Source organism: Marmota marmota, unplaced genomic scaffold (assembly GCF_001458135.2).
Source record: "Marmota marmota marmota unplaced genomic scaffold, marMar, whole genome shotgun sequence".
In the NCBI taxonomy this organism is placed as follows: Eukaryota; Metazoa; Chordata; class Mammalia; order Rodentia; family Sciuridae; genus Marmota; species Marmota marmota.
This window is the reverse complement of record NW_026000075.1, coordinates 13,954,949-13,982,686: the sequence shown is the minus strand read 5'-3', so window position 1 is coordinate 13,982,686 and position 27,738 is coordinate 13,954,949. Positions and strand designations below refer to the sequence as shown.

At 36.8% G+C, this 27,738-nt stretch overlaps 1 protein-coding gene across 5 annotated transcripts in view; it reads left to right on the top strand.

Moving 5' to 3' along the window:
* The window catches only part of LOC107149531 (EGF-like and EMI domain-containing protein 1), a 613,012-nt gene that overhangs the window by 56,650 nt on the left and 528,624 nt on the right, over window positions 1-27,738 (top strand). For 2 of the 5 annotated variants that reach the window (XM_048814349.1, XM_048814348.1), the window contains exons 2-4: window positions 3,440-3,574; window positions 6,224-6,333; window positions 7,780-7,884. In XM_048814349.1, the coding sequence (XP_048670306.1) occupies window positions 3,558-3,574; window positions 6,224-6,333; window positions 7,780-7,884 (232 nt within the window). In that variant the 5' untranslated portion in view covers window positions 3,440-3,557. Of the gene's footprint in view, window positions 1-3,439; window positions 3,575-6,223; window positions 6,334-7,443; window positions 7,571-7,779; window positions 7,885-27,738 lie in introns of those variants that run through there. The other 3 variants (XM_048814354.1, XM_048814352.1, XM_048814351.1) reach the window with 2 other exon arrangements.

Genomic DNA, 27,738 nt, shown 5'->3' with positions numbered 1-27,738 from the left:
GGGAGATGACACTAGTCCTTTTACACTTGTAATGAAAATGTGTGTAACTATATTTACTTTACCTATTAAAAGACAGAAATTAACAAATTAAAAATTTAAATGCAGCTATAAACTGATAAAATAATGTATGCAATACCTAAAGTAACAGAGCTAGATATAACTAAGAAAATGTTAATCAAATGAAAGCCAGAATAAAAATGTTAACATCAGACAGACAGATTTAAGATAAATCAAAGCAATGCAAAACATGTCATCATGAGTTAGGAGAAACACTGTGTAATGGAAGGAACCATTTACTAAGTATATCCAATAATCATGACCTTGTTTATCTTCAACAAAATAGCTTAGAATATGTAGAGAACTATCAAAATCACATGTAGTATCCAAAATAACTCATGGGGAATCTCAATAAATATCCAAAACAAAGCAGAAGAAAGCATTTATTAAGTGTGAGAGACTCATCAAGAAAAACCACACCAGCTTGAATGTTGGGGTCTGTGTTTGTGTGTGTGGGGGGGCGGTTACAAACATATATGTCCATGTTTCTGTTACCAAAGAATGCATAGTGTTAAGTACACATGTATGCACAAAATTTAAATACATTTAAACAGAAGAGGACTTGATTGTTTCAAAGTACTAATTGATGGTAGATATTTTTATACTCATAGATTTTGAAGAATTAATACCATACATGACAGTCTTTGACAGTCATGTATAAAAATTTAATTTAATACTCAGTTTTTCTGTGTGTTGGAGGAAGGAAAAACCATTCTGCTATAGACCAAGATCTGAGTGGTGTGTGAATTAATTGATACAAATTAATAGGAGAAAAGTTTGTTTCACACACATGTGTGAGTATCCTATAGGGAATAGGTCACAGAACAGCTAGAGGTAAGAATTTATGTACCCCTTAACAAGGGGCTATTTGATGGGGCTCATTTAGACAGATTTTTTTGGAATGTCCAGGTACCTAAGGTGAGTAACCTCTCTGGCTGGAGTTGGGAAGGACAGAGGCTAACTAACTCTTGGAAAGCTTTGCTATAGAAAAGCTGTAGCCAATGCCTGACAGAGTATCACAAGCCCAGCTCCACATCCCAGCTATAGAAATGTATACAAAAATCAGAGCTCTGGAAGTCTGTGTGCATTCCTGTGCACTGAGAATAAAATCCAAAGTCTTTGGCCTGGAAGGTCTGCCCAGTTCACCAAGCACCCCATCATTTGAGCCATTTTGGTCTTCTTTCATAGCCTTAGGAAGACAAGCATTTTTTCTTACAGCACCCCTGCTCACTCTCCTCCTTCTGCCTGAATGGCATTCTCTGGCTCTTTTCCCTGGCTGTCTTCTCTTCATTGTTCACCTCTTCAGCACAGCCTCTCCTCATTAATGAGCTCTGATATGCTTCCCTCAATTTCAGCTCAGCTCCCAGATATTTTTACCCTAACGTGTCACATTTTTGTATCCATTTGGGTGCCTTTTACTTTATTTTCTGATTATTGATAAATATGCAGAGAATGTGGACTTTGTTTTGTTTGTAATATTTACAGCTGAAATGCAGTGCCACACCCAGATACCTTCTCCTTCACCCCTGTGCACTTCCCAGGCTCTCAACTGCCAGCATACATTTCTTGGCTTTGAGGACTCACTTTGGTTTCTAGATGCTAACTCTTGTACCACTTTGGGCCTGAAATTCCATGGAGGAAGTATCCCTGGACCAAACACCAATAGGAATTAGTGTATAAATGCTCAGGGTCCCTCACCCTGTTGGAGAGATATGGTCCACAATGTCTGGCTCCATGATGCATCTTTTATTGGCTGGCTGTTCTTCTGTGTCTCATTTTATCACTTGTTGATCAGTGTTTTATGTATCTCCTAAGTCCTTATTTGGAGCAATGCTTTTGAAACATATAATTACACAATAAGTATTTTTTGAATGCATGAGCGGATAGATAAAAAAGAGATTCAAAGGGGAGGTCAAGGTGGGATGATGTGTAAGGTTTCAAACTGTTGACAAAAATACAGGTGCTGTGAGCACATTCTAATTAGGGATAGTTGGCTCACAAAAAGCATGTAAGGCCACATAAAGGTGTATGTATGGCAGTTTACAAAAAAGTCTAATATGGAATTTTTAAAAGCTAAGATTTTCTTTAGGCTTGCTGCCCAATTCTTGAAGATTTTATAGATGCCTGGTTTATGTGCAGTTTTTACACTTCCTGGTTTTATTACAATATTTACCTAAAATATTAAAGTGTGCTATGCAAACTCATAAATAAAGTTCATCATGAAATTTATTCAATTTAAGTGAGTTTAACAGTCCAAACAATCGCCTTTTAGAAATACATCTGGAAGTGAGAATTGGGCTGTAAGTGAAATCAGATGGTGAGATTTAGAGCCACAGGAAAAAAGTGATAACCAAAAGAAACTGCAATCACACTTGATGATGTAACTGATAAATGGTGTGGGAGGCACTATTGGACATTCATCAGCATTATTATTGTGTCACTGGACAAGTTCACAGTTTTGTATTTTTGGGGGATGCTGACTAGAGCTCCTGACCCAGAGCTCATTGGTTTTCAGCAAATTATAGGTGTGGGAGACTCAGTCAGACTGTGACCTTCCTGAAGTCAGGAAGCTTTAAGTCTGAATCATTTTTCACATTCTCAGTGGCATCAATGCTTGGCTTGACTGGAATGTATAAGAAGTAGGAGTGGTTGGACTACCTTGCTATTATAATGAGTAGTATTCTCCAATGCAAAATGATGTGAACTAGCAAATCATTCATCATTAAGAGTTCCTCAAACTACAAAAGGAGATTATTTTAAAATAATAATTCTGATACTCCAGGCTTTCAGTATAATCTAGCCCTACTCATTTAAAAATTAAAGATGGCTGGTCTAAAATCCTGTAAAATGGTATTAACTTTTTATAAGGGGATATTACTATGATGCTGGTTGAAAAATATTTGTGTTTAAACAAGCATTATATGTGAAATCCAATTAAATGTTCAGATGGAAAATATTGTTCAGAAATAATTTCCAGGAAAAATTTAACTTCTTTTGATGAATTGGCTTGCTTTTTCTTCATGGGTATTGAAATTTCTAACATACTGTTCTTTTTCAAAATTTTGGCTACTAAAGAACTCAGAACTTAATTGGCGGCTCAATTTTTCTACCCATGTGGGAAGTTATGACTTGTATATTTGCCTTTTAAATTTTTTCCTGGTCTTTAAAATCTAGTCTGTTTTTTTTTTCTTTTCCCTGGTACTGGATTTTTTAATTTTACATTTAATTGACCTGCTTAATTTTTTTTTAGATTGCCTGTATTTTTCTCTCAATATGTTTTTTAAGCCATGAACTTTTTATGTTAAATAGAAAAATAAATGATTTGTGCTTTATATATAAAACATATATATTTCTGACACAGTACTGCTGTTCTTTTTTCAAGGCCCAATGTTTGTGAAGAAAAGCTGGTGACTGTGGTGGGACTGGCGCACCCCTGTGTTCGGGCCTTCACACACACCGTCAGGCTCTGGAAACAAGGCTGTACCGGCCCACCCTGGTGCATGGGTTATGAAAGAAGGTGAGGGTGCTTTCTCCTCTTTTCGTGTGATTATGACTAATGAAAACCAGAAGCCTCATCTGCTTCTAAATATTTCATCCAATAAATTTGGGGAAATAATTGCATGCTTAAGTAAATGAGCATAAGGTACACTCACCAAGAACTTTCAGAATAATGTATTTTCTTCGGAGACAGAATGTACGATCACTTCACTTGGGCTTCATTTATGTGTGAAGTATTTTAGGCTAGATGCCACTAATTTTACCTCATGACATGATACACCATTGAAAGCCAAAGATCAGAAGCCTGACAGAAACAAGGAATATTGTGTCGGTGTGCTAAATTTAGCACGACTTGGATCCAGGGGATCTACAGTTGTGAACCATCCTCTGACCTGCCCTTGTACTCTTGTAGCACTTTGAAACCTAGAGCTTCTTTAACTTTATTATGGCCTTTGAATTAGGATTAACTCGGCAGGCTGGAAGAGGAGAGAAAAGCCAGTGTCCACAATGCTTTCTGGGAGCCAGGGCTTCCTGCAGATATTTTTTTTTCTCAAAGTTTTAAAATAGTTTTTAAAAACATCTAAGAACCTATTGATACAAACTGTTGCTGAGGGATTGAGTTTTATGTAAATCAGTCAACTGAATCTGAACTCAAGATACTTAACCTTAAAAAAAAAGTGTAGTTTCAGGTTAATGAAGAATTTAGTATTGATACTATTATTGCCAGTGGAAAGTTGGGGACATTTATAAATAGCTGGGTTTGCCATGGTAGAGAAATATCAGAACACTTACAATATAGAACTATGTACAGTATGATAAGACTAAACAGTTTATGATTGGGGATATTTACATATACTGTGTTGTGCACGTGTGTGTGTGTGTGTGTGTGTGCACATGTGTGTTCAACCTTTAGGTGAATACTCTTATTTTTGGTCCAAACTAAGCATATTTAATTGACATTTAGATCAGAAAAATTTCCCTGACTTCTACTTGCTCTGTGGTCTTACACAAAAATCCTAGATTTTTCTGTGCCTTAGTCTATAAAGTTGGAAAAATAATGCCATGCATGGGTATTATGAGAATTAACTGAAAATATATTTACCACATGTGGCACAATGCTTGGTACATGATAGGGACCCAATATATTTTAGGTAGTATAATGCTGTGGCAGAAAAATTTATTTTAAAATAAATTAGAATGGAAACCATACTTACAGGGCATATGATTTATTCATCAGCGTACTTGTTTTGTAAATGTTTTTTCATTTAGATTTCCTCTACTGCTCACATGAGGTTTAATCATTGTTGGTATTAGTCTGAGCCAAAGAAAGAAATACCTATTCCTTATAGATATGCAGAATTGGGAAAAGGAAATCTAAATAAGTAAAACAGATTTTATATTTATATTCTCAAGAGCTTAGTAGTTTTAGACATTCCGTGTATGACTCTGGGTTCAGAGTGGTGGCAGCATTGAAAGATGCTTGGGGCTTTGTACATTACTATACAACCCTATACTTATATTCTAATCAGAGAGAGACACTCTGAAATATTAGGTTATACTTCCAGGTGGTAAAAAAAAAAATGCTATGGTATGGCCAATAAACCCTATTTTTGAGAGAAGAGAAAGAGCATATTCATTGCCAGGGGAGAAAGAGAAATTGGAAGAAGTAAAAAGTAAAATTGACCTTGAACAATGAGGGAATTTAGGCTGGAATGTGGGGGGAAGGTGTCTGAAGGGGACAGAATATGATAGTGCTTTGGGGAAAAATAATGAATATAACATTGATCTGACAGATAGGAAATCAGACTGGAGATATTGGTATAATACTCTATTGGTAGGTCAGCGCAAATACTTCAGTGTTGTTCCTGGTCTCTTCCCTAAGGAGCCTTTTTAAGCTTTTTCTTTCCCACAATTTCCCCCTCCCTGTGAGACTTTAGCATCGCATGTATATTTTATATCTATTTATGTGCTATGCTCCTTTGGGGGCCACACACCATTGAATTAGTTGATTATTTTCATTTTCCCTTGAACTAAAGACTAACTGTCACCACCCTGCACGTGACAGCACCATGGTTGAGATTGTGTGCTGTAGTGGAACCAATACCCGGGGATCTTCAATGCCACATTGAAAAGCATGTATCCATAATCTTTCAGGGTTTCTTGATTCTCTTTATAATTTTGGGTTTAATTCTCTCTCCCACCCCCCAATTTTGTAGTTGTAAATGGACAGAATGCCTTTATTTTACTTGTTATTTTTTTAATGTGGTGCTGTGGATCGAACCTAGTGCCTCACACATGGTAGGCAAGCACATGTAGTCCCTGAGCTCCAGCTCCAGCCCTGAGTTTAATTCTTGATAGCTTGAGTGATCCTCAGGGTATTTTTTACTACAGCACATAGGGTCCTTCTTAATTTTTATTACCTATACTTATAATTTATTTTGGTTGCCTATGTAAAGAGGTGTATGTGTATAATATATTGAGATTATATGCACATGTACATATATATAAACATATATACATGTATCTCTATATCTATCATCTATGTTTCTGTCTTGTTATATATGATAGGATTTGAATTGGAGAGAGGGATTTTTTTTTTTTGAGTGTGAAAACTTTGCCTTAAAAGGAAGCATTACATTCCCCTGATCCAGATTCTTGTGTTCCTTAGGACTCGGTACTATACCATCTACAGGCAGGTATACAACAGGGAGCAGCAGACAGTCTACAGGTGCTGCCCTGGTTGGAGCCAATGGGATGATGAACCCGGCTGCCTACACTGTAAGTTATAATTCTTCCTGTCTAACTCTCTGTCATTAGAAAGAATGGTTTTGCTCTGTGTTTGGCTTCAATCATCTTATGCCTGTCAAGTTTTCGGCATCTTTAGAAGCACCACAGTTCACAGCATCTCTTTGGACTGAATATTCACACATGACATGTGCAAAAATGCACAAAAAGCCTTTCTGTTAAGCGTTTCTAATGATAGGTCACGACTCAGGACCTATGGAAGTGCTGCTTTATATTCTGTCTCTTTATTTAAAAGACAGTTGATTTAAAGCCAGACGGGTTCTACCTTGACTTCCATTTCTCTTTTCTGTTTGCCCCTTTCCCATATCATCAAATTTGTAATCCACAGTTGATTCAGAAGTCCAGAGGGAAATCACTGTACTAAATCTAAATGGGATTTCTCCACTTGTGCTTGTCATGATTAATTGCAGAACTCTGGAGGCAGTTTACTTTTTAAGATGAGGTATGCAGTCCTCTTACAAGCCTCTGGTGCGGGTGTTTCCGAATCTTTCAGGTATGTTTGACAGCACTTGGGCAGCAGAACTAGTGGCATTCTGTAGTTCATTCTTGCCAGGAGAAATGGTTCCATTTAGCGGCTCCTTTACCTACATTATGTGTTTATGGTTATTGCGAAATCCCTTAAAATGCTTCCGTGTGTTGCAATCAATGCAGCGCCACAGCACAACAATTCATCTCTCCTGCTCTGCTGTACCTGAGGGAGTTTGTTGGCATCCTGCTTCCTTCCCTAGTGTGCTTTCTGCTCTTGAAATGTCTTTGTGAGGTTGCCGCGGGCTTCCCATATTAAGCAGGCTTAGCATTGAGTGGTGCAGCAAGGGTCACTGTCTATTTACATGAAGCGCAAGGCCACTGCAGCTGACTGGTTTAAGATCATCGAAAAGAACTGCCCAACATACTATTTCACTATGTTATGAACTTCTGGAAATTAACAACTATGAGATGAATTCTTTATGTTTGTGGTAAGGTACCTATCACAGTCCTTTGCCTCTGATTAAGAATCAGTAATTCATTTGATTTTTAGATTATTTTGACCACACAATCATCTTATCCATGCATTTTGACCACACAATCGTCTTATCCATGCAGACTTTTTAGATTAGTGCTTATCAAATTTGAATGTGAATGTGGATCACCTGGTGTCTTGTTGAAATACGAATCTGATTCAGTGGACCTGGGATGGAGCCTGGAATTCTGCATTTCTGCAAGCTTTCAGGTGATGGGAATATTCCTACACAAGGAATTCTTTAAAGCTTTGGACAGTAAGGCCTTAACTTGTAATGAAAACACTCTTTATCCATGCTTTGAAGGGGCTAAGAGAAATGTCTAGAATATGTTATATTAACAATATGGAGCCCATATTCATGATTTTCTTTCTTTCTCTCAACTCCATTCTCCCACCCTGCTTGATTGCCCTCCTTTTAGCTATCTCTGCTATGGGAACTCATTTCAACAGTAGGAAATGCTCAGATGGTGAAGTCCAGAACTGCCAGTGTTCACAGGGATTTCACGGACCCCACTGTCAATATGGTGAGTCACCAACAAGACCATTTATTATGAGTTGGAACTGTCTGCTTTGCTTTTAAGGGACAGCCAGTTATGTCAGTGCAAACTAATGGCAGGGTTATCCCTTTGGGGATTGGTGAGCGTTTAAAATGAGCCACTAAGCAGAAACCTACAACCTAAAGTGTAATCAGCCTCACAAAATATGCTTTGTAGTTTAGTTTTAATTATTCACTATAAGAGTTCAAAGGGTAGCAGTAAGTACAAAATAGTCCACTTTGTAAAGGAAATGGCAGCTTAATAAGAAAACCTCATCCTGACCTCAGATGTTAAATCTTTCACAGAGCCTTGCTTTGAAATTGCTGGTACAGTATTCTTCTGTGAGATCTCTATGGTTTATGAATGAACAAAGTGGGATTAACATGAATTCGTTTTATTGTGGTACTTAATACTTTCATGCCCTTAATTTGAAAAGTTCAAAAATAAAAACTCAAAATTTACATGATTCTCAGTTTCAATACTTGCTTGGCAATCTGGTTTTCGAGGTTGGTATTTTATCAACTGTCAATTTCAGTATATTTAAGATGTTTCCTGTAGTACAGGAAAATTTCAGAATGGTCAATTATTGGTCCTTAACTGCATCAGCCATGAGATGGGATAGTTTCAAAAGGATTTGCTTTGACTTGATCATTTGATTCTAGTCTCCAAAGGATATGGGTGCACCTGCAGTTAGCTTTTTAGAGGAGGAAAAACAAAACAAAACCTAGCTGAAAGAAGTTGACGGGACAGATGTAAAGAGTTATCCAAAATTCTGCATTTATTGTCTTCTACTGATATGGGTTTCTTCTTTCTCTACTATTTGGATCTTTATAAATGAAATTGGAAGATTGCTAAGAGTTCATCATTCATGTCCATGTGTTCCTGCTGCCCTTGGCAAAAGGTGAAGGCTCCTGTTTTTCATGGGTCACCTCAAAGCTATTCTTCTTGTAAATTAATCCTGATACTCTCTTCTGAGTTGATTTTTTTAATTAAAATTAAAATAAAACTGCTTTTTAACCCCAATTTATTATTTGACTATGGAACACTGATTCTGAAATAGAGGTCAGTGGATGCTTTAGAGCTGCAGGATGTATCTTCAGCTATTTCATGATTTTAAAGAAGTAGCAGAAATTCTACATCGATCCAGGATAACAGAGTATTTGTCTCTAAATGAATTGTTTTAGCTGCGTGTACAGCACTGGTTTCCTTATCTCGATCAGTAACTGTGACGGCTAATTGAACATATCATTGATTCATTAAGAGTTTTTAAAAATTAATTATTACTTTATAAATGCTTTTGTTTTGGTAGAAGCAAATCTTGCAAAACATTAAGTCCCATAGGAGAAAGGTAATGAAGGAGACATATGGTAATGATAACGATCTGGAAATCATACCTGAGTTAATTTATTCTTTATTTTTCATATCAGTACTTGGATATTTTGATTATTCTAGCATCTTAACAACTTTTATACACCAAAATAATTAATATGCTTTCTTAAGTTTATGTAGGTAGATTCTTTTTTTTTCTTCAATTTTTGGTTGGCGAAAATCATCTTGCCTTTCCCACAGGTTTATGGACCATAAAGTTTAGTAGTCATGAGAACCCCGACCTTACAAAGTACCTTTCCAGTCTCCATTGCATTTTTCAGTATCATTGTCCAAGTGTGCTCCCCTTTAGATTTTTAAAATACTGTTCCTTCTCCCAACATGATAACTCCTGTAGAATTTTAAAAGGAATTGATAAACCCTGAGAGTTATTCAACCTGAAATGGTGGGAGCTCACACATTTGCTACATGGTATTACTTTTCATCTATTAAAATAAAAGGAGATACAAAAACTATGTGAATTTAAGGGAGTTTTAGGCAGGCATTTTGAAGACTTTCTAGGAAATCAATCAAATTTGGGAAAGAAGTTAAGAACCAATTAAGAAGAAATGGCATTAGCTGAGACTTGAAGGAAGATTAAAAATTAAAATCAGCAAAGACTATCTTTAAAAGGAATGTACTTGATAAAACATATAGTCTATCAAGGAGAATGATTAGAGTCTCGCAAAAGATTTTCTAACACAGTCCTTATCCTGTGATTGTATTTGAGTTCTGGGTTATGAGCTTAGAACCCTTGGGCTGCTTGATGTGCTCTCATTCTCTCTCTCTCTCTTACAATAAAATAATTATAGTGATGTTTTCCAAATTATATAAATAATATAAATCTCACAATAAAATAATTGTAGTGATGTTTTTCAAATTATATAAATAATAACTCAAATGAAAACAAATTGAAAAATTTCAAATGATAAAAATGCCAAGTTAGTTCTTAGTGGTTCTGACCTGATTTTTGGTATCAGATACTTCCTTCAACATTTTATTACTTCTGTTAAACTTATGAGTGTCCCATTGATATTTTCTAAGTTTGGGTTTTGTTTTGTTTTCTTATCTATTATTTGACCACCAAGCATTAAGCTATATTTTATGTTTGAGGAATTCTGCTTAAGGAGGATGCCTGTGTTCAGGAAATCCTAATTGTAAAAGATTGACTTTTAGCTTTCAACTTTGAAAGCCTAAGAAACTGATCACCATGGAAGATAATGTATACAAGATTTCAAGTAAAACAGATATATTTTAGGGGGAAAAAGTCCAGTTAATAACACTGCACAGTACTCCTACCTTTAGAAAGTGATGGTGGTCATCCTCTTAGGCACATTTATTCTTACCCATATCTTATATACTGTTTTGTCATGAGTGCTCTTCTTCTTTTCCTTTGCCTTTTCTTCTCTCCCCATCCAACATACTCTCCCCTACCGAGTAACAACTGGCTGAATACTCCTTTCTATCTTTCTCTTAACTCATGTTGTCATATACAAATAGGTGAATAATATTCTTTGATACCAATTCACCAGAAATTTGCAACTAGTCATTTTATTGTAAACGTTCATTTGTTTCAACTTAAACTTCTTTATTTTTTTTACACAATAATCAGTGCTTCAGTAATATGGTGTTTTTAATTTTGTGGGACAGAGTCCCTATAGTGGAATGGTTGATGATGTCAATGTATATTTTAAAAAAAAGTTTTTTTTTGGATACAGGGAATTGAACCCAGAGACACTTAACCACTGAGCCACATTCCCATCCCCTTTTTGTATTTTATTAGAGGTAGAGTCTCACTGAATTGCTTAGGGCTTGGCTGAGTTGCTGAGGCTGGATTTGAACTCATGATTCTCTTGCCTCAGTATTCCGAACCTCTGGGATTATACATGAGTGCCACTGTGCCCAGCTGTTTTAAAATTTTAATGTGCTTAAGAATAAAAATATTTCTTTAAATTATTTGTAAGTTTTTCTTTTTTTGTGTGCCTCAGAAATGGCTTTACCAATTTATTTTTTAGAATGGATTATATAGTCTAGTTGAATCCTAGTTATTTGCTTCCTTTTTTGACATATACCAAGTTTTCCCTGCATCTGCATCCAAAACCAGCAATGTGATACAGTATCTGTGATCAGGATTATTGTAAACATGGATTGCTAATATAGGGTAAAGTTGACTTTATATGAGATATATGGAAAAAAGAAGTTTTAAAAATAAACCAGATGGCTTTTTTAAAATGGAGAAAAGACTCTAGTCTTCGAGAGAGAAGGGACATGCTAATAACTGAGAAAAATGCTTGAAGTTAATAATGATTCTAAAATTGCTGATCTACTTAACTCATTTGAAAAATCTGCCTCTAATAAGGAAAAATGAAGAAAATGAATTTGGACAATTAGGAAGTAATGAAGAGCTTTCTAAAATAGCTATTGATTAAAGGAATCAAAAGGAATACTTTGAAGATTTGAACACATGCAAATCAGGCTAGATAGCTGGTAGTGAAATTCTTTCACTCTTTTTAATTTTATGGATTCAGGCAGAACAACTTGGAGATTCACTAACTGATTTATTATCACGCACAAAGTTACACCTATTTTCCTCACTACTTATTCCATCTTCCTTTTCTCAGAAGTCAAGAAGACTTCCTTGGTCAGAAGTCAAGTTAAATAAAAATACCCCTCTGGTTTAACATAAGTCTCTGAGGTCTCTTTCTTTTATTCATATATTCATTCATTCCATGTTCCAGTTAGTAAATATTGGCATAACAGACTGTATGCTAGGTATTTCAGACACCAAAACAATTAGGCTATTATTAGTGTGGTAGGAAATAGAGACCAGGAAGCGAATGATTAGAATACAGCTCACAAGTACTGTGATGAAGGATGTTTTTGTCCTAAAGGAAATAGGAGAGGGTTTATCTATGTCATGCAATGGAGGTAAGGGAGTTTTCTCAAAATACTGGAAAATAAAAATACTACTTATTCTCAAAGATAAGCAGAATAATATGAAATTTAGCAGAGTGAATAGTGCATTACCCAGAGACATGAAAGAGTACTGCAAGTTCAATGAACAACAATAATAATGAAAGTAGTAGTTCTTTTGCCTGCAGTAAGAGATATACATGGAGCATGCCAAAATATGGCTTTCCTCCCCCACCCCCCCAAGGTCAAGGTTAGCAATTCCTTATTCTTTTTTGGTACAAACCAACTATTTTAGAACCTTATACACAAGTGACTGTGTAAAGGGATTCTGCCAAGACTTACCTTTCCCCAGTTCATTCTCTGTCCAGGTGGTCCTACAGTTGGTGTCTTGAACTTATGGTAATACTGATTGGTACTCATTCTCATGTGCTTATGGAGGAGTTCCCAACTGTCTGCATTACTTCAAAGTGTGGTGTATGATGTTTAGGCACACAAAAAATTCTTGTTTCTGGAATGTTAGGCAGTGACATGGAAAAGTCCTCAAGAGTTCTGAAGTTGAGGTTGGGTCTCACCATTAGCTGCATGCATTATCTTGGAGAAGGCATTTTATATTCCTTGCCTCAATGTTATCATTTGTAGAACAACAGCTTTAATTTTCCTTAGCATCTGCCAAGCATCAGGCATTATTCTAAACATTTTAAATGAATTACATTATTAATCTTTACAGGTCTATAATGTGAATATTCTTACTTGTCCCACTTTCATACCCAGCTAGGCATACAAATTTGTTGAAGGTCAGACAACCAGAAAGCAGAAAACATGGGTCCAAATACATGCATTCTGGCTCCAGAGCCTGTAAACTTCCAAACAATGATGGCTTTTTAATAATATTTAGTATAATTATGTATCTTCCAGGGAGTTACTTGTGAAGAGTTCTATGAGATAACACACATGATTTGGAAAGTATTATCTAAGCAGTGCATCCTTTTACTGATTCTTTGAGAATCATAAGGGAAGAGCTCAAAGTGAGAAAGGAAAGGCTCTTACTGTTGCTTTGTTTCCCATCCTGTGGGAAATCTGAGCAAATCTTGAACATTGGGCCATTGGGTAGATTGTAGTCAAGGAGTCTAGTGGACTCTGTATGATCCATCTTTTCTGCTTGGATAGGAGTTTGAATCAAAGGATTATATAAAATTGGCATTTCCTTAAGAGCATTTTTTGGGGGAAGTTTATGGTTCCCCTACCTCCCTCACCCCAAATTTATATATTGAAGATCTAGGAAAGTAATCTTATTTGGGTATAGGATTGTTGCAGATATAATTATTAGTTAAGATGAGGTCATACTGTAACATATGGACCTTGATTGAATCCAATAAGACTGTTGCCCTTATGAAAAGGGAGAATTAGAACACAGAGGTACGCATGCATGCAGGGAGAATACCATGAGAAAATGAAGTTGGAGATCAGAATGATGCATCTGATACAAGCCTAGGTACACCAGATTTCCAGAGAATTACCTGAAGCTAAGTGAGAGGCATGGAAAGTACTGTTACTCACAGCCCTCAGAAGGAAGCAACCCTGCTGACACCTTGATTTCAGACTTCCTGCCTCCAGAAATGTGAAACAACAAGATTTAATTCTTAAGCCACTCAGTGTGGTACTCTGTTACAGCAACACTAGCAAGCCAGCATAGGAAATTTAGAAAACATTGTCGCTTTATCCACAGCTTCATTTCAGCAGTTGGCCTATTGAAACAATGAAAATGGGGAAAAAGTGGCAGAGGGTTTATAAAGAGCAAGTCATGCTAAGAAAACTTGATGGCTTATTTTAATTGAATTATAAAATTAGTCTGGAAAGGCAATTTATTTGGAAAACGCGCAAAAATCATTAATTGATGACACTTAATAATGCAATCGAAAATGAGCATTGTTAGGAAATATTATGAAATGAAATGCAGGTTATATTGTGGAGGTAAATTGATATGCATTCTTAGCATGAACCAACAGTGTTAAAATCTATAATTATTTTGTTTGTCACACAAAGATGCATTGTATGAGAGCCTAAACCGTCAGCAAGGTTCTAGCAAGTCCATATTAAGGTGACTTTATTCTCTTTATATAACTTGACAGAGATTATGACAATATTGATAGGTTTTGGAACCAGTATGTTGAAGAATGATGGACCATTTATGAGGATATTCAAGCAGGAAATATCTGACCCCTTCCTGTGTACCCAGAAAAAGAAAATCCGGCTGTTGGGAACCCATGCAGAAGATTTACTATCCTGACACTGATCTGAAAAATTGAAGTTTTAGAGATGTTTTCGTTAACATTCCCTTTTAAATATGGTTTGCGTGGCCATTGTTAGCACTCTTTAAATGCAATTTTAAAATGTAGTCTAAAAAATGACTGCATAATAATCATTTGATATTTGCAAATACAACAGACTCAGAGGAGAATGACCTAACACCATCCAGGGTTATTTGATTCTACATGGTATAATTAGTGATGAACTAGAACATGTTGAATGTGGATAATAATGATAATTATAGTTAACTCATAAAGCACGTATTTTATACACTGGGAGCTCTCCTAAGTGCTCTGCATGTGTTGCTTATTTAAGATTCACAATAATCCTATAAGACAAGTGCCATTAATAGGCCCCTTTTAGAGATGACATATTTCTTAGCCTGTTTCCTATTGTTAATAATACAATACCACAAACTGGATAAATTATAGAAAAAAGGGATTTATTTTGGCTTCTGATTCTGGTCCAAGGCTGAGGGGCCATATCTGACAGTCTCTAGGTGGTACAGGACTTCACAGGGTGAGAGAAAAGCAGCAAGCCTGAGACTTGGCCAAACTGTGTTTTACAGGAGACCTGCTCTTGAGATAATCCATTAATCCATTGATCCATTGGTTTATTAATTGCATGATTGGGTCAATCCATTTGTAAGGGCAGAATCCTTACCACCTCTCAAAGGCCCCACATGGGGCCTTTTAATATCTCATAATAAGGATTAAATTTCAACATGAGTTTCAGAGGGAAAAAGCCATATTCAAACCCTTGCAATACAGTGGAAATAAGAAGTAAAGCAATTTTCCAGAGATCCTACTGGCTCCCAAGTTCATCTTTTTTACCACTATGTAATGCTCTTTCTTTAAAATGGAAGAACATTCTATTAATTAAAATATACTTGATATAATTCCCTTGAAAGAGTTATAGAGGATTTATTTTTAATGTTCAAACCTGTGCTTAAGAAACAATATTCATTTATTAAGTATGAGCTAAATTATTATATTCATTTAAAAGTTTGCTCACTACACATACATGTATTGAGTGACTTTTTAGGACCTGGGGAATACATAAAAGCTTTGCTAGTGAAAGCCCACGTTCTGGTTATGGAAGTAGGAAATCAAATCCTTATACTATGATGAATAGCATTCTCAGAAATAATTCAAATTGCCACAGGAACCACGTCCTGGTGGGAGTTGTGGTAAATAAGACTGAAAGTTTATGCTACAGCACAGATTATTGTCATGGTAAATATCTTGGATCTCAACTCTGGATGAGCAATTACACTGAAGATTTTAAGATGGGGCATTCATTGTGTGTGTAAAGGTATATTTTTAAAATGTAGTTACAATACTATGGAAATATGGTGAAATCCCAAAGGAAAAGAAAATGTACCATTGCAATGGTCAGATCTTATATGGTCATTGTGTGTGTGTGTGTGTGTGTGTGTGTGTATGTATGTTATTGTTGTTTTAAATCAAATTTCTCTTATTCTTTCAGGCACAAAGTAAGACTTTAAAATGACTTTTTTAGATTATTGACTTGAGTTTAAATCGTATTTTTTCTTAGGGAACATGATGAACATAGTGTGAAAGAAGGGATCTTGAGTAAGAAAAGGGAACACGCTTTATTAAGAAATCAATATTCTGCATTCACTATGTTTTGGAATAGTATAGCTAAGTTCTTGTCGTTTGAATTTGAAGTATGTGATATGTGCATGCATGTGCGTATGTGTGTGGTGATATTTTACAGAACCTTATTTATTTTGGGGTATACTGAGCTGGAAATGCACTAACAGCATAATTTGGTTTGGCAGTTTCACTTAGTTATATTTGAGACCATCAGTTCCTTATTCTACCATAAAAGCCTTCTAGTAATGTTGGTATATGGAATGGCACATTCCATTCCTCTCTCCTAGAGTTTAGGCTGGTCATTGTTATGAACTTTAAGTATGATAAGCAATCATTAAAATCCTCTTACATGATTAGGGTATCTTATGTTGAGTAAAGAAAAATGAAACTTCCAAGATTCTCTGCATTCAAGAATTTCTGGTGAGTCTGGCATTGAAAGGTAGGGATGGGAGCAAGCACCTGGTGGTCCTGTCCCCTCAGAGGTGTTCTCCAGACAGGAGGGTGCCCTGGGGTCCTGGGAACCCAGTTCACCTAGGTATTAGCTCTTTTGATTTAATAGTGTATTTCCTGAGAGAGATCAGGAGACTGGAGAAGACAGCCCAAAGTTGAATCCTTTATCATAATGTAAAGAGAAGAGAGCAGTGAGAGGAGATTTGAGAAGCTAAATGATATTGTAGGTGCACATTTAGCTGCACAGGTTAGGACACTGTTCTCAACAGGAGCATTTGTGGTGGACACCCTCTTACTTATCGGTCGAGCATAGGAAAACACTGAATATGAATAACATAATGAATTATTATTGTGTTTTTAGACATGAATAATCTGCTTAACGTACTCTGTTTCTCAAAATTTATTCTCTGGATCACTGTTCTCATTGTATTTTAAGAAGTATTACATGAAATTAAGTTTCTGTGTTTAAATATGTTTGGGAAATGCTGCATTATATAACCTTAAATAGTGTTCCTTTCTGTAGGACTTTTCCAGAGTCTTCAATGTGCTAATTTGTATTGTGACTCCCACACAATAGTGTATTGATTCGGGTGTATTTAAACCCATGTACCTTTTAAAGCCCTTTTAATGGGGGTATCTTGACTTGAAGCATTATTATTTTGGGGGGTGTACACACACACACATATAATAAAAAAGCAAAAGTTATTTTTCCAATCTGTTCAACTAATAATAACACATTTGTATGGTAGTGGGAAGAAGACACATTTAACAAGGTGCTTTCCCATATGTTACCTCATTTAAGCTCACACCCACTCTGTGAAAGAGTTCATATTATTCCCAAATTAGAGTTGAGGTGACAAAGACCCAGAAAGCATAATTGATTTGCCCAAGTCACAGCTTGTGAGTAACAGAGCCAAGACTTCAGCCCAGATGTTGAACCCTAAAGTTTTATGGTATTGCCCCAGAGCTACTGGGTTAAGCAGGGCTTGCGGTGGTCCTACGTGCTCTTTCTTTTGCTGCGCTGTGCACTGGATGAGGCCGAGTGTGGCTGAGGGCTCCTTTCTCATCCTTTTCCTTTGGGCCCTCTTGCAGTTTTTATAAATATATTTTTTTCTATTTCCGTTTCTTTGCCCATCAGAATTTAGTTCAATTGCTTCTTTCAATAAACACCTTCAAACTAACGAATTTGTGGACACTGCTGATTTACCATATTTGCATTTTAATAGGGGCTCCAGAGGACACGAAACCTAAATGGTGATAGATCTGTTAGTCAGCAGGTATGTAGAGGAGCTTTGAGGAATCCCCCTAAATGTGCTATGAAGGCTGCTGTTCATGTTGTTTTCATTCTGAGTTGTGGAACAGGCTGTGTCTTTCCCCTCCCAGGCAAGTGCTAGATGTTGGTGGTAGTTTGTTCCTTTATTATTGCCCATGTGTAAGACTTCCTGCCAGATTTGCTCCAAGCACATAATGCATAGTCTGGGTTTCTGAGCAAGCATCACACTGCATTCAACCCCAAACACTCCTTCCCTTGCCTCCACATAGTCTCATGTAACCTGACTTTTGTACCCTCTGTTTTATTAAATGAATCTCCCTTGACTTTCAAAATGCCATTCTTACAATGATAATGAGTGTGTATAATATAGAGACACATGCCCCAAATCAAAAGTCTTAAGAGATAATGAAAGTTTGTAGTAAAAATATTAACTACTAGAAGAGAGTTCTGTCTTTGACCTCAGCTTCTGGGAGATATTCTCTAGCCCTTGGCATATGAATACCTGGAAGGCTCCTCTTTCCCTGGAGATCTTAAGTCAACAGTTAGGCTAACCTTGTAACTTAAAGTGGGGCTAGGCACACCTACATTGTCAAGTTAGGGTTTTTACCACACCAGTATGTCCAACAAAGGATAGGGGATTTGGGTGAAGCCCAGAGGAACTGAATTAGAGACTAGAATCAATCCCATGGACAGTCAAAATCAAACATACTTATCTAATGGAGAGGCAACAAGTACCCTGAACTCTGGAGATTGAATAGTTTTTCTGGTTGGCATTAGTCAATGCCATAATTTCACATATGGGTAAGGGGAAATGAACTCATTTTAGCCGCATGGGGAGAGGGCAATGGAAGATCCTTTTGGTGTCTCGCCAGACTCTCCTATGCACTTCTTCCCTTGGTTGATTTCAATTCAATAGCTTTTACTGACTTCTGTGAGTCCTTCTAACAAATTATGGAATGTTGGGATGGTTTTTGGACCTTCCTACCGAACTTGCAGTTGGTGTCAGAAGTGAAGGATGGTCTCTGGTGGAGATTGTTCCCTCAAATTTCTCAGTTGACCCAAACTCTCACAGAATGGAAATCTATTTTCTTTCTTCAAGAATAAGAAAAGTTTTGGCTTCTGTTCTACTTCTTTGTGAGTGTGGGATGCAGAGAAAATTAAGGAGCACTCTGGCTGCTCAGCTGTGCAGGATGGCACTGAATGGGGGCTTTCTCCTCATTGGTGAAGAACAATAGTGTCTGGACTGCCTAAGTGGGTTGAAAGTAATGGCTCAACACACCCATTTATTGAATCAGATGGCAAACCACAGAAGGCAAGTGCAAAAATAACGTTATTATAATCTGTTAGTTCTGAACAATGCTGGAGACAAGGGTATATGGGGGAGTGGAAGAATAAAGTACAGGAGAACCTGAAGTTTCAAGAACTGGCCTGAATTTTGAGTGAACATTACTTGAAGTCATCATAATGGTTTAAAAATGGTTTTTAAAACTATATGTTAAAGAATATTTAGCAACTGGATATTTACTTAAATAACTTAACTAAAGGCTATTTTTTTTCCCATTTTGACAGAAAAGATGATATGTTTTGTTGTGTTACAAGTTCTCGTGACCCCTGCTTAGCTTTCATTTATCACAGATAATCTTCTCCGGGATACTGCAATTGCTTCGATGTTGAGATGCTTATATTACATCTAACCTTGGAGAAGGGTCAAATGAAATCTGTGAATTAAGTAAGAATATATTACAGCTGGCTGAAGAGCGTGTCAGGAATACCTGAAGAGAACCACAAGACAGACTACTTTTCCTTACAGCCCATATCCAAGTAGACGTGCCTCTTCTTTCATCAACCTGGTATTTACTAGAGAAAAATAGTTGGTTCTCTGTATCAACATGTTCCTCAGATTCAGCCAATTGCAGATTGAAAACATTTGAAGAAAAATTATGAACACGGACAGTCATTTTTTCTTGTCATTATTCCCTACACAATGTAGTATAATAGTGGTTTGTGTAGAGCATTAGGTATTTTAAGTAATCTAGAGATTACTTTAGGGAAAGATGTGCAAAGCCAATAAACAAATTCTGTGGCCTATTACATAAGGGACCTGAGCATATGGATTTTGGTATCCTGGGGGAAGACAGTTAGAACCAATCTCCTGTGGATACTGAGGGATGAGTAGTGTTCTCTTGGTCCTAAAGTGGGTAAAGTAGAATAGAAAAATCACATGGCTGCATCCCTTGGGTTATTCATATATACAAAGGAGGAAATATTCAGGTAAGACACTAGCTGTGATGATTTATACTTATCCAGAAACAAAAACATACAATTAAAAGCTGAACCATTTTGACTATAAAAAAGTATCATTGGCGGTGGGTTAGAGATGATCCTGATCATCAGGAAAGCTCAACGGTAAATTCACTGTTAACTTAGATTGGTGTATAAATACTGATGGTACATACAGAAGGTGTCCTGTGGAAAAGGATATAAGGAAAGCAATAATGTAGAAATAAAAATCAAAGGGTATCTCTGTTACTGTATTGAAGATGTTATATACTCATTCATTTATTAATTCAACAAATCACTGTGCAGACACTTGGCTATATATCATCTGATTATAAAAGTGAAAGGCTCTCAATGGTTAAGAAATTTTCTTGGTGTGGTTAAGAGAAATAGGTGAGTTCTTTCTAAAAGTGTGAGCAATATTTTGTTTAGCATAAACTAATAATAAATACTTTCATTGACTTATTAAATATAATGAAATGTATGTGACCTTAAGGTAATCATAATTTTCTGGAGAATAAGAACATTCTTCAAGTATTCTGGATCAATTGTATTTTACTACAGAATAGTAAAGATTGAATTGTGGCAACACAACCACCAAACAATCTTTCAAACTTCATGGAAAAGTGGTCCACATTGTACCCAAAGGTTCATTATTAATATATTCAAAATTTTCTCTCATGTTTAAAAATTGTTGTATATCCCTACCTGTTGTATAGAAATGCAGTATGTGCTCTCTCTTGGCCATGTTGAGTCCTAGAATAATTAATCTGGTTGGACAAAAGACAAGTTTCCATATTTCTTTGTGGCTTTAAACTGCATCCAGTCCCCTTGGTTTTACTTATCTTTCTTCACAAAAGTGTTGCCTCTGAGAATCAGCCAGGGATCAATAGGTGAGGCTCAACATTGTGATGCTAAATAGCTTTTTACTTAACAGACAGTCTTTTGATATCTGTCCATTAACATCCTTCTTATATATGTGCTATTTACCTAGTTACACAAACATTTCCACTAAGCAAAGATAAAATAGAAAATACATGAAATCTAATTTCAGAGGCTTAGTTAATATGGCTAATTCTTCATTTTGTTTGTTTTTGGACATAACATCAATCCCTATTTTATCTGTACATTTTTTTTTTAAGGAAGAACTTTAGAAAATTTCCTCTCATTGAAGATGTACAGCTGGGTAGTATTTACAAAGAAGAGATTGCAAAGTTAAAATGAATGGTCTAGGAAAAAAAAAACAAAGATACTTAAGGCCACTTTAAACTCTCATGTTGTGTTATCTCTGGATGGTGATTTTGAAGCAAGGACTGAATGAATCTTAGCTTCTTTGTATCTGGCCCCCAGCAAGGAACAATGCGAATCAAATTGAGCTCAAAATACATGTGTAGAATGAGTGAATTAATGGCTTAATCCGAATTTCATTTAACTTGCCACCGATGGTTGTGCAGCTTTAAATCTGAGACTGCAAAGTTAGGCTTAAAGGCAGTTTATTTTTCTTTGAGTCATTATGTCAGTGGCTTGGGTCATTGTCTCAGAATGAAAAATGCTGCAGGGCTGTGGCTGTCTGATCAGCTCAGCTGGGCTTTCCCAAAGACCCTCCTTCCTTAGTCTCATATCATGCCACATAATCCAATCAATAACATGATTTTTAAAGAAATAAACTTTTGATCAAATAAAATATTCATATGAACCAATCATTCACATCAGCATGTGTTTTCAAGGATGAAAAACCTCCAGAGCAAATAAATAAATACCCAAAGAAATGTAAATATTTTTCTTCAAACAAATGTCATCACTAGATTTCGGAGGTAACTAATCACTACCTAAACCCAGTCCTGTGTCCTCCCAGGGATTATACAGTAACCAATCCATCCCAAAATTTGTTTGGAGCTAACAATCTTCTCAGCTGCACTCATGGCTCCACAGTGCTTTGGGGCTACAGAGCAACTTGGGCATCAAAGCTTTTATTTTAGTCTTTGATCCTTCTCTTTAGGTTAGACCTTTTTCTGCCTGCTTGCAATTTCTCAAAGAGAAGGCATTAATAATTCGCCATCGGAAGACTTCCAATTTCGTTGTCTTGTTTCTTTGTCTACTCTGCAACTTTTTTTTTTTTTTTTTCATCACAAGGAGAAAGAAAAGGCTTTTTTTGACACCAAGTGCCTGGCTTCAGCACCTGGGAGCAGGGCTAGAGAAGCACTCCTGTGGCTTCTCTGGCAGGACTCCCCTGTGTTAGCCTTCTCACTCCACTTGACCTGTTTCTCTTGCCTAATTCCTAACCTCTTGGAACCAGCAGTTGTGAAGTTACTTTGCATTGAATTGAATCTTTTAAACAATTCTTGCAGCTTTATAGCAGTTGTCAAAGACAGTATTAAGCCAAACGCTTTTTAAAAGAATAAGTCTCATCTTCCTTTTGCCTATAAACATTTAAGCAGAATATAAGTTTTAAAATGAAGATGGGAGTGGATTACTAAGCAATAATTCTGGATGATTGCTCCCCTGTGATAGGAACTCAGTGTGTATTTATTATTGAATAAATGAGAGCGAGACTCTCAGTTGCTTTCCTAACTTCTCTTCCCTGATTTTATAGAGAAACTATTGGGTTAAAAGAAGAGAAGATGCATTTATGGCTTATGATTCTTTTATATTCCTCCAGAGGTGATCTTGGTACTTAGATGAAATTGCAATGGACATTTGAAAATAAGTTTCAGACCGAAACTAGTGGGATGCAAATCTGCCTATCTAATCTTCTTAGTATAAATTTGCCTTTGATGTTGTTGTTTCATAGACTAGATGTGCCTCTTTCACATTCTGTCTTCTGGCACACTGGGATGTGGGAGACATTTTCATTTCGTGTGCTGGCTTGACTTGGGGGGGTCTAGTCTATCAGACACCCTGCTTGATAATCACTTACTAAAGCTTGCATGTATTGAGTGTGCATGTCAATACCTTTAGGCATAAACCTCTGGAAAGCATTTCTGCCCTGGTCACCAGGCAGCATCTGTTATCTTCAGCTCTGTCCCTTTAGGAGGTCTCTCTTCAAAGAGGCATAGGTACAAAACAGTTGCTAGTTACTCTCAGCAATGTAAATGCATACCAAAGTTCTGTAATTGGTGTATTCCTATAGTGTAATGACATTACTGTATATCCTGACATTTTTTAGGTTAAAAGGTGAATGCCGAATACTGAGATATGATTAGTCAGACTCTCTAAAGCACTAAGATACATGTTAAATAGAAGAAAATTGTCTGGCTTTGTTACAGTCAATCATAAAACATCACTTTTCCCATACTGAAAATAAAATCTTTATTTGAAAACAAGAGGGAAACCGATATGTTTGAAGGTAAAATATTTGAAATTAAAAGGAAGGATGAGAGATTTATTTGAAAAAGTTTGTAGAATGTAAGAGGGGGAAATGTCTGCTGATTTTGTTTGTACTTCTTCAAAGGTATATCTCCTGGCTGGTCACAGTTGCAAAAGGATTGATTAATCATGCTGACTGGCTTTATATTTTCTGTATTGAAATGCACGGGTAACCAGGCACAAGCAAAGATTGGATATAATAGGACCAGTTCAGTGCTATAGTTCATTTTTAATCTAAACCTCTAGGTGACCTCCAATTTCATGTGTAATAGTTAAAATATATCAGGCATTTGCTTTGTGCCTCACAGTACTGTCACTTATTATGTACGAGAGCACTTGGCATTTTTTCCAAATTAAAATAGAAGAGATATACTGACTCAGATATCAGTGCATTGACTCCCCACAGCAGCTCTCTGAAAGATGTATTTTATTATCATCCCCATTTTAGAGATGAGAAGAGAGAGGCAAAGGGCAGTCAATAAACAAAAGTCAGTAAATTGCCCAAGGTCAGCATGTGTAATGAAACTCAAATGAAGAGCCAGCAATCTCAACTTTATTCTGTCCCTTACTGTGATACTGTGTCAATCAGTGTTTGCAGCTGACACTGCTGTTTCCTGCCTTGTATGACTCTTGTCACACATTGTGTTAGAGACCCTGTAGTTTAACTGGGAAATGCAGAATCCCCTTTCTCTTGCCTGTTAAGATAACTCCTGGCCAACAGGATTCTCTTCTGTGGATTCAAAGCAATGTTGTAGGTTTTTATCACATTATAAATCATAGTCCCATTCATCAGAAACAGTTTTATTGCTTGAAAGTGCACTTGCCACAGCTTCAGATGCTTTATGGAACCTGTTTAAAAGTGAGGCTCTCCTGTCATTTTTCCACGCTCCTTAAAAAGGAAACAGCAAAATGGTGATTGGAAAATCATCAGCCAGTTAAGTTCTGCTGGTAATAGTCCATCTTGAAGAAGCACTCACAAGTTTCTGAAACTTCTGCAGCTGTTCCTTCAAAGATGCAGGGAGATAGACAGTGCACAAAATAGCAAACAAAGCCACGGCAGCCTGCAGGAGAATTGGGATTTCATTGTGTGTGTCAAAAGTAAATGAATTCAAGAATAACCACTTGAAAAGGAATTCTCCCTTAATGTCTTTGGTACAAAAATGTGCTCAGATTGTACTGGCTCTGAAGAGTGAGACTCAAAGAAGTAAATTACTTTCTAGCTACTAGCTTTCAATTGCTACTGGCTCAAAGTGCTGGCTAACCTTGCAAAAGTGGAGCAGAAAGGAGAGTAGTTTGCATTTTTCTCCTAATCAAAATGGAAGAGAGGGACTGAGTGAGATACCAGAGCGGCACCGGGATTTCTGATGGCAGAAGTTTATAAATAGGCATAAACATCCCATCACAAGCCTCAACAAGAACCACTTAAGTGTCCTGTATACATTTTTCAGGCAATTTTTATTTGGAATAAAGGGTCTCGGAAATGGTTTGGAGGTGTGAAAACTGATGTTTATAGAGAATAAACTGTTTTCTTTGAAGGCTTTTCAAGTATATATTCAGCATTCATGTCATTATGTAAATCTGTCTGAGACAGTTAGCTAGTTAGAAGCCAGTTCTAATGAAACACTGGGTTATAGGTTCAACCAGAGTCTGGGCCAATGTGTTTCATCCACAGAGAAGACTTTAGCATGGCCCAAGAAGCATCTCATAGCACATCCTGCAGCCTTTTGGGCTTCTTTGGTCATGAGGAGACTGGGGACATAAAAATCAAACCATTTCTCAGAAAATCTGAATGGCATGGTGGTTTGCCTCCTTTGTATCACAAAAGGGTTGAACTTGGTATTATATACATTTTAAAAGGGAGAGGCTTCTTGTTCTTTTTAAATTTTAAACCCACGAACCCAAGCAGCATGGTATATTGTGCATGGAATAAACAATGAGTAATTTCTGGTATGGATTCATTTGAATGAGTTTCAAAAATCTGTAACTTCATTCACAAAATCACTCCAATGATTGGATTGCTTCTACTTTGCTTTCATCTATATAATGAAGGCACTAATGCTTAGTTTCAGGGTTATTAAAGGATCAATAAAATCATGTATCGGTAGTACCTACCTCAAGTGCCAGGCAGATGGTAAGTGACCTAATAAATGGTGTGTATTATTAGTCTTAGGATTCTCTAACAAATATCAGTATTAATTAGATGCAACAAGCACTACTTTGAAATTACTTGTGTCAATTAATGAAAATACCAGCTGTCATTATACACAGAACATTGGTAGATTGGTTTTATGGATCTCTGAAATATAACATGTTATGCTGCATTGTATAGAAGATAGTAAATTTATTTATTTATTATTTTTTTAAGAATCTGTGACCATTAGTTCAATCTGCCACATGCCAGGTGCTTAGGAGCCACAGAGTAGGCACATGTGCTATGTAATATTTAGGCAAAAATATATTAGTGGTTTAGGAAGCACTAAGAAATGGACTCCAGTTTATATAAGACTGCACATTAAGAACCTTCTAGCAGATATCTAAAGTGGGAGTGAGGGAACAAGAAGGCAGAAGAAATTTCAACCATTTAGACCAGCAAGATGACTTGTCTTCTGGCAGACAGTGTTTAGGGGAGGGGAGAAGTAGACCAATTCTTGAAAAGATCACGGGCTTAGAATGACTAGGTTCTGGCCTTCTTTATGTTATAAAATCTTTGTGTTTTCCCTGGGAAAGTGAATTAATTTTCTGGGCTTTGTTATAATTCTTCATATGAGGAAGGTATTAAACCCAATTTCTAAGTTCTCTTACTGCTCTCATATTCTGTGGATTCTGTGGTCTGAGAGAGGCAGGCATTCCTACAGGCATCTTACCCTCTCAGCACCAGCAACCTTCATATTCTTCTTATCATTTTGAGAATTTATCCTAAGTGAATCTAAATAGTAGGTATTCTAGAGGCCATAATGATAAACAGCTGGGATTTTGGGGGGGACGCAGGGGAGGGTGAATATCAGAAATTGTCCAGGAGCACTCTTACCACTCAGCTACATATTCCCATCCCTTTTCTTTTTGAGATGGGGTCTTACTAAGCTTTTGAGGTTGGTTTCGAATGGGATCCTCTGCCTCAACCTCCAGAGTTGCTGGCTAACAGCTGGGTTCTTAAATAGAACAAACAGGCTGCTAAAGAATTCTTGAGTCTTTATCTGGGTGTGGTGGCTCACACCTGTAATCCATGGACTCTGGAGGCTGAGACAGGAGGATAATATATTCAAAGCCAGCCTCAGCAACTTAGTGAGGCCCTGTCTCAAAGTAAAATGACTCAGTGGTTAAGTGCCCCTGTGTTCAATCCTTGCTACTAATTAAACAAAACAAAACAAAACTGAGTCTTCACAGTTGAATGGGATATATTGTTTAGGAAAACACAAAAGTGAGAAGAGCTGGAGAATGAGGACAAAGAGGCCAGTAGTTAGTGGACCTAGGGAGGAATAGAATGTAGAAGTGTGGAAGTAAGCAGCACTAGTCAGAAGGGGAGGAGTGGACTTTTTCATGCCTGCTTCCTCTTCTCATAGCAAACGTTAGGCAAATTATAGAATCCTTTCCATGGAGTCTCTTCTTTAGTCATTTCTGAAGAATCATCCTGAAGCCCATTCTTCATGGACTTCCACAAAGCCACTATCAACAGGAGCTGAAATATGGGAAAGGAAATTACATTTTGGGATTGTAGAATGAGTTCAAGTTTATAGCTTGTGAGCTTTTTAGACCTTAGTTTAATTTTTTTTTTTTTTTTTGTAAAATCTACTCTGGTTTCACCAACTCATTATAATTTCTTGTCTTAATTCTGATCACATTTTTATTTCTTTCAAATATTTCTGGTCCTGAACATTTCCTGTTATGAACTTCATTATGCCCCTTTCAGATTCATAGGTTGAATTCCTAACGCCCCATTGTGACTCTTTGGACGTAGAGCCTATAAGGAGGTAAAGCAAGTGAATTTATAAGGGCAGGATCAGGACAGAACAGGATTAGAATCTTTGCAAACCGTGAGAAGAAGCCTCAGAATGGATCCTACCTTCTGGCACCTTGACCTTGGACCTCTCAGCTTCTAGAACTGTGAGATGTAAATACCTCTTGCTTAAGCTACTTGGTCTGTGGTTTTCTTTGTTATGGCAGCCCAAGCTGGCTAATACATTTCCTCTGCTGTGGTCTGCATCTTGTCCCAAAGTACACATAAACTATTTGAGCTCAAGACCATATTTATTATGTGTTTTGGCTTTCCTTACA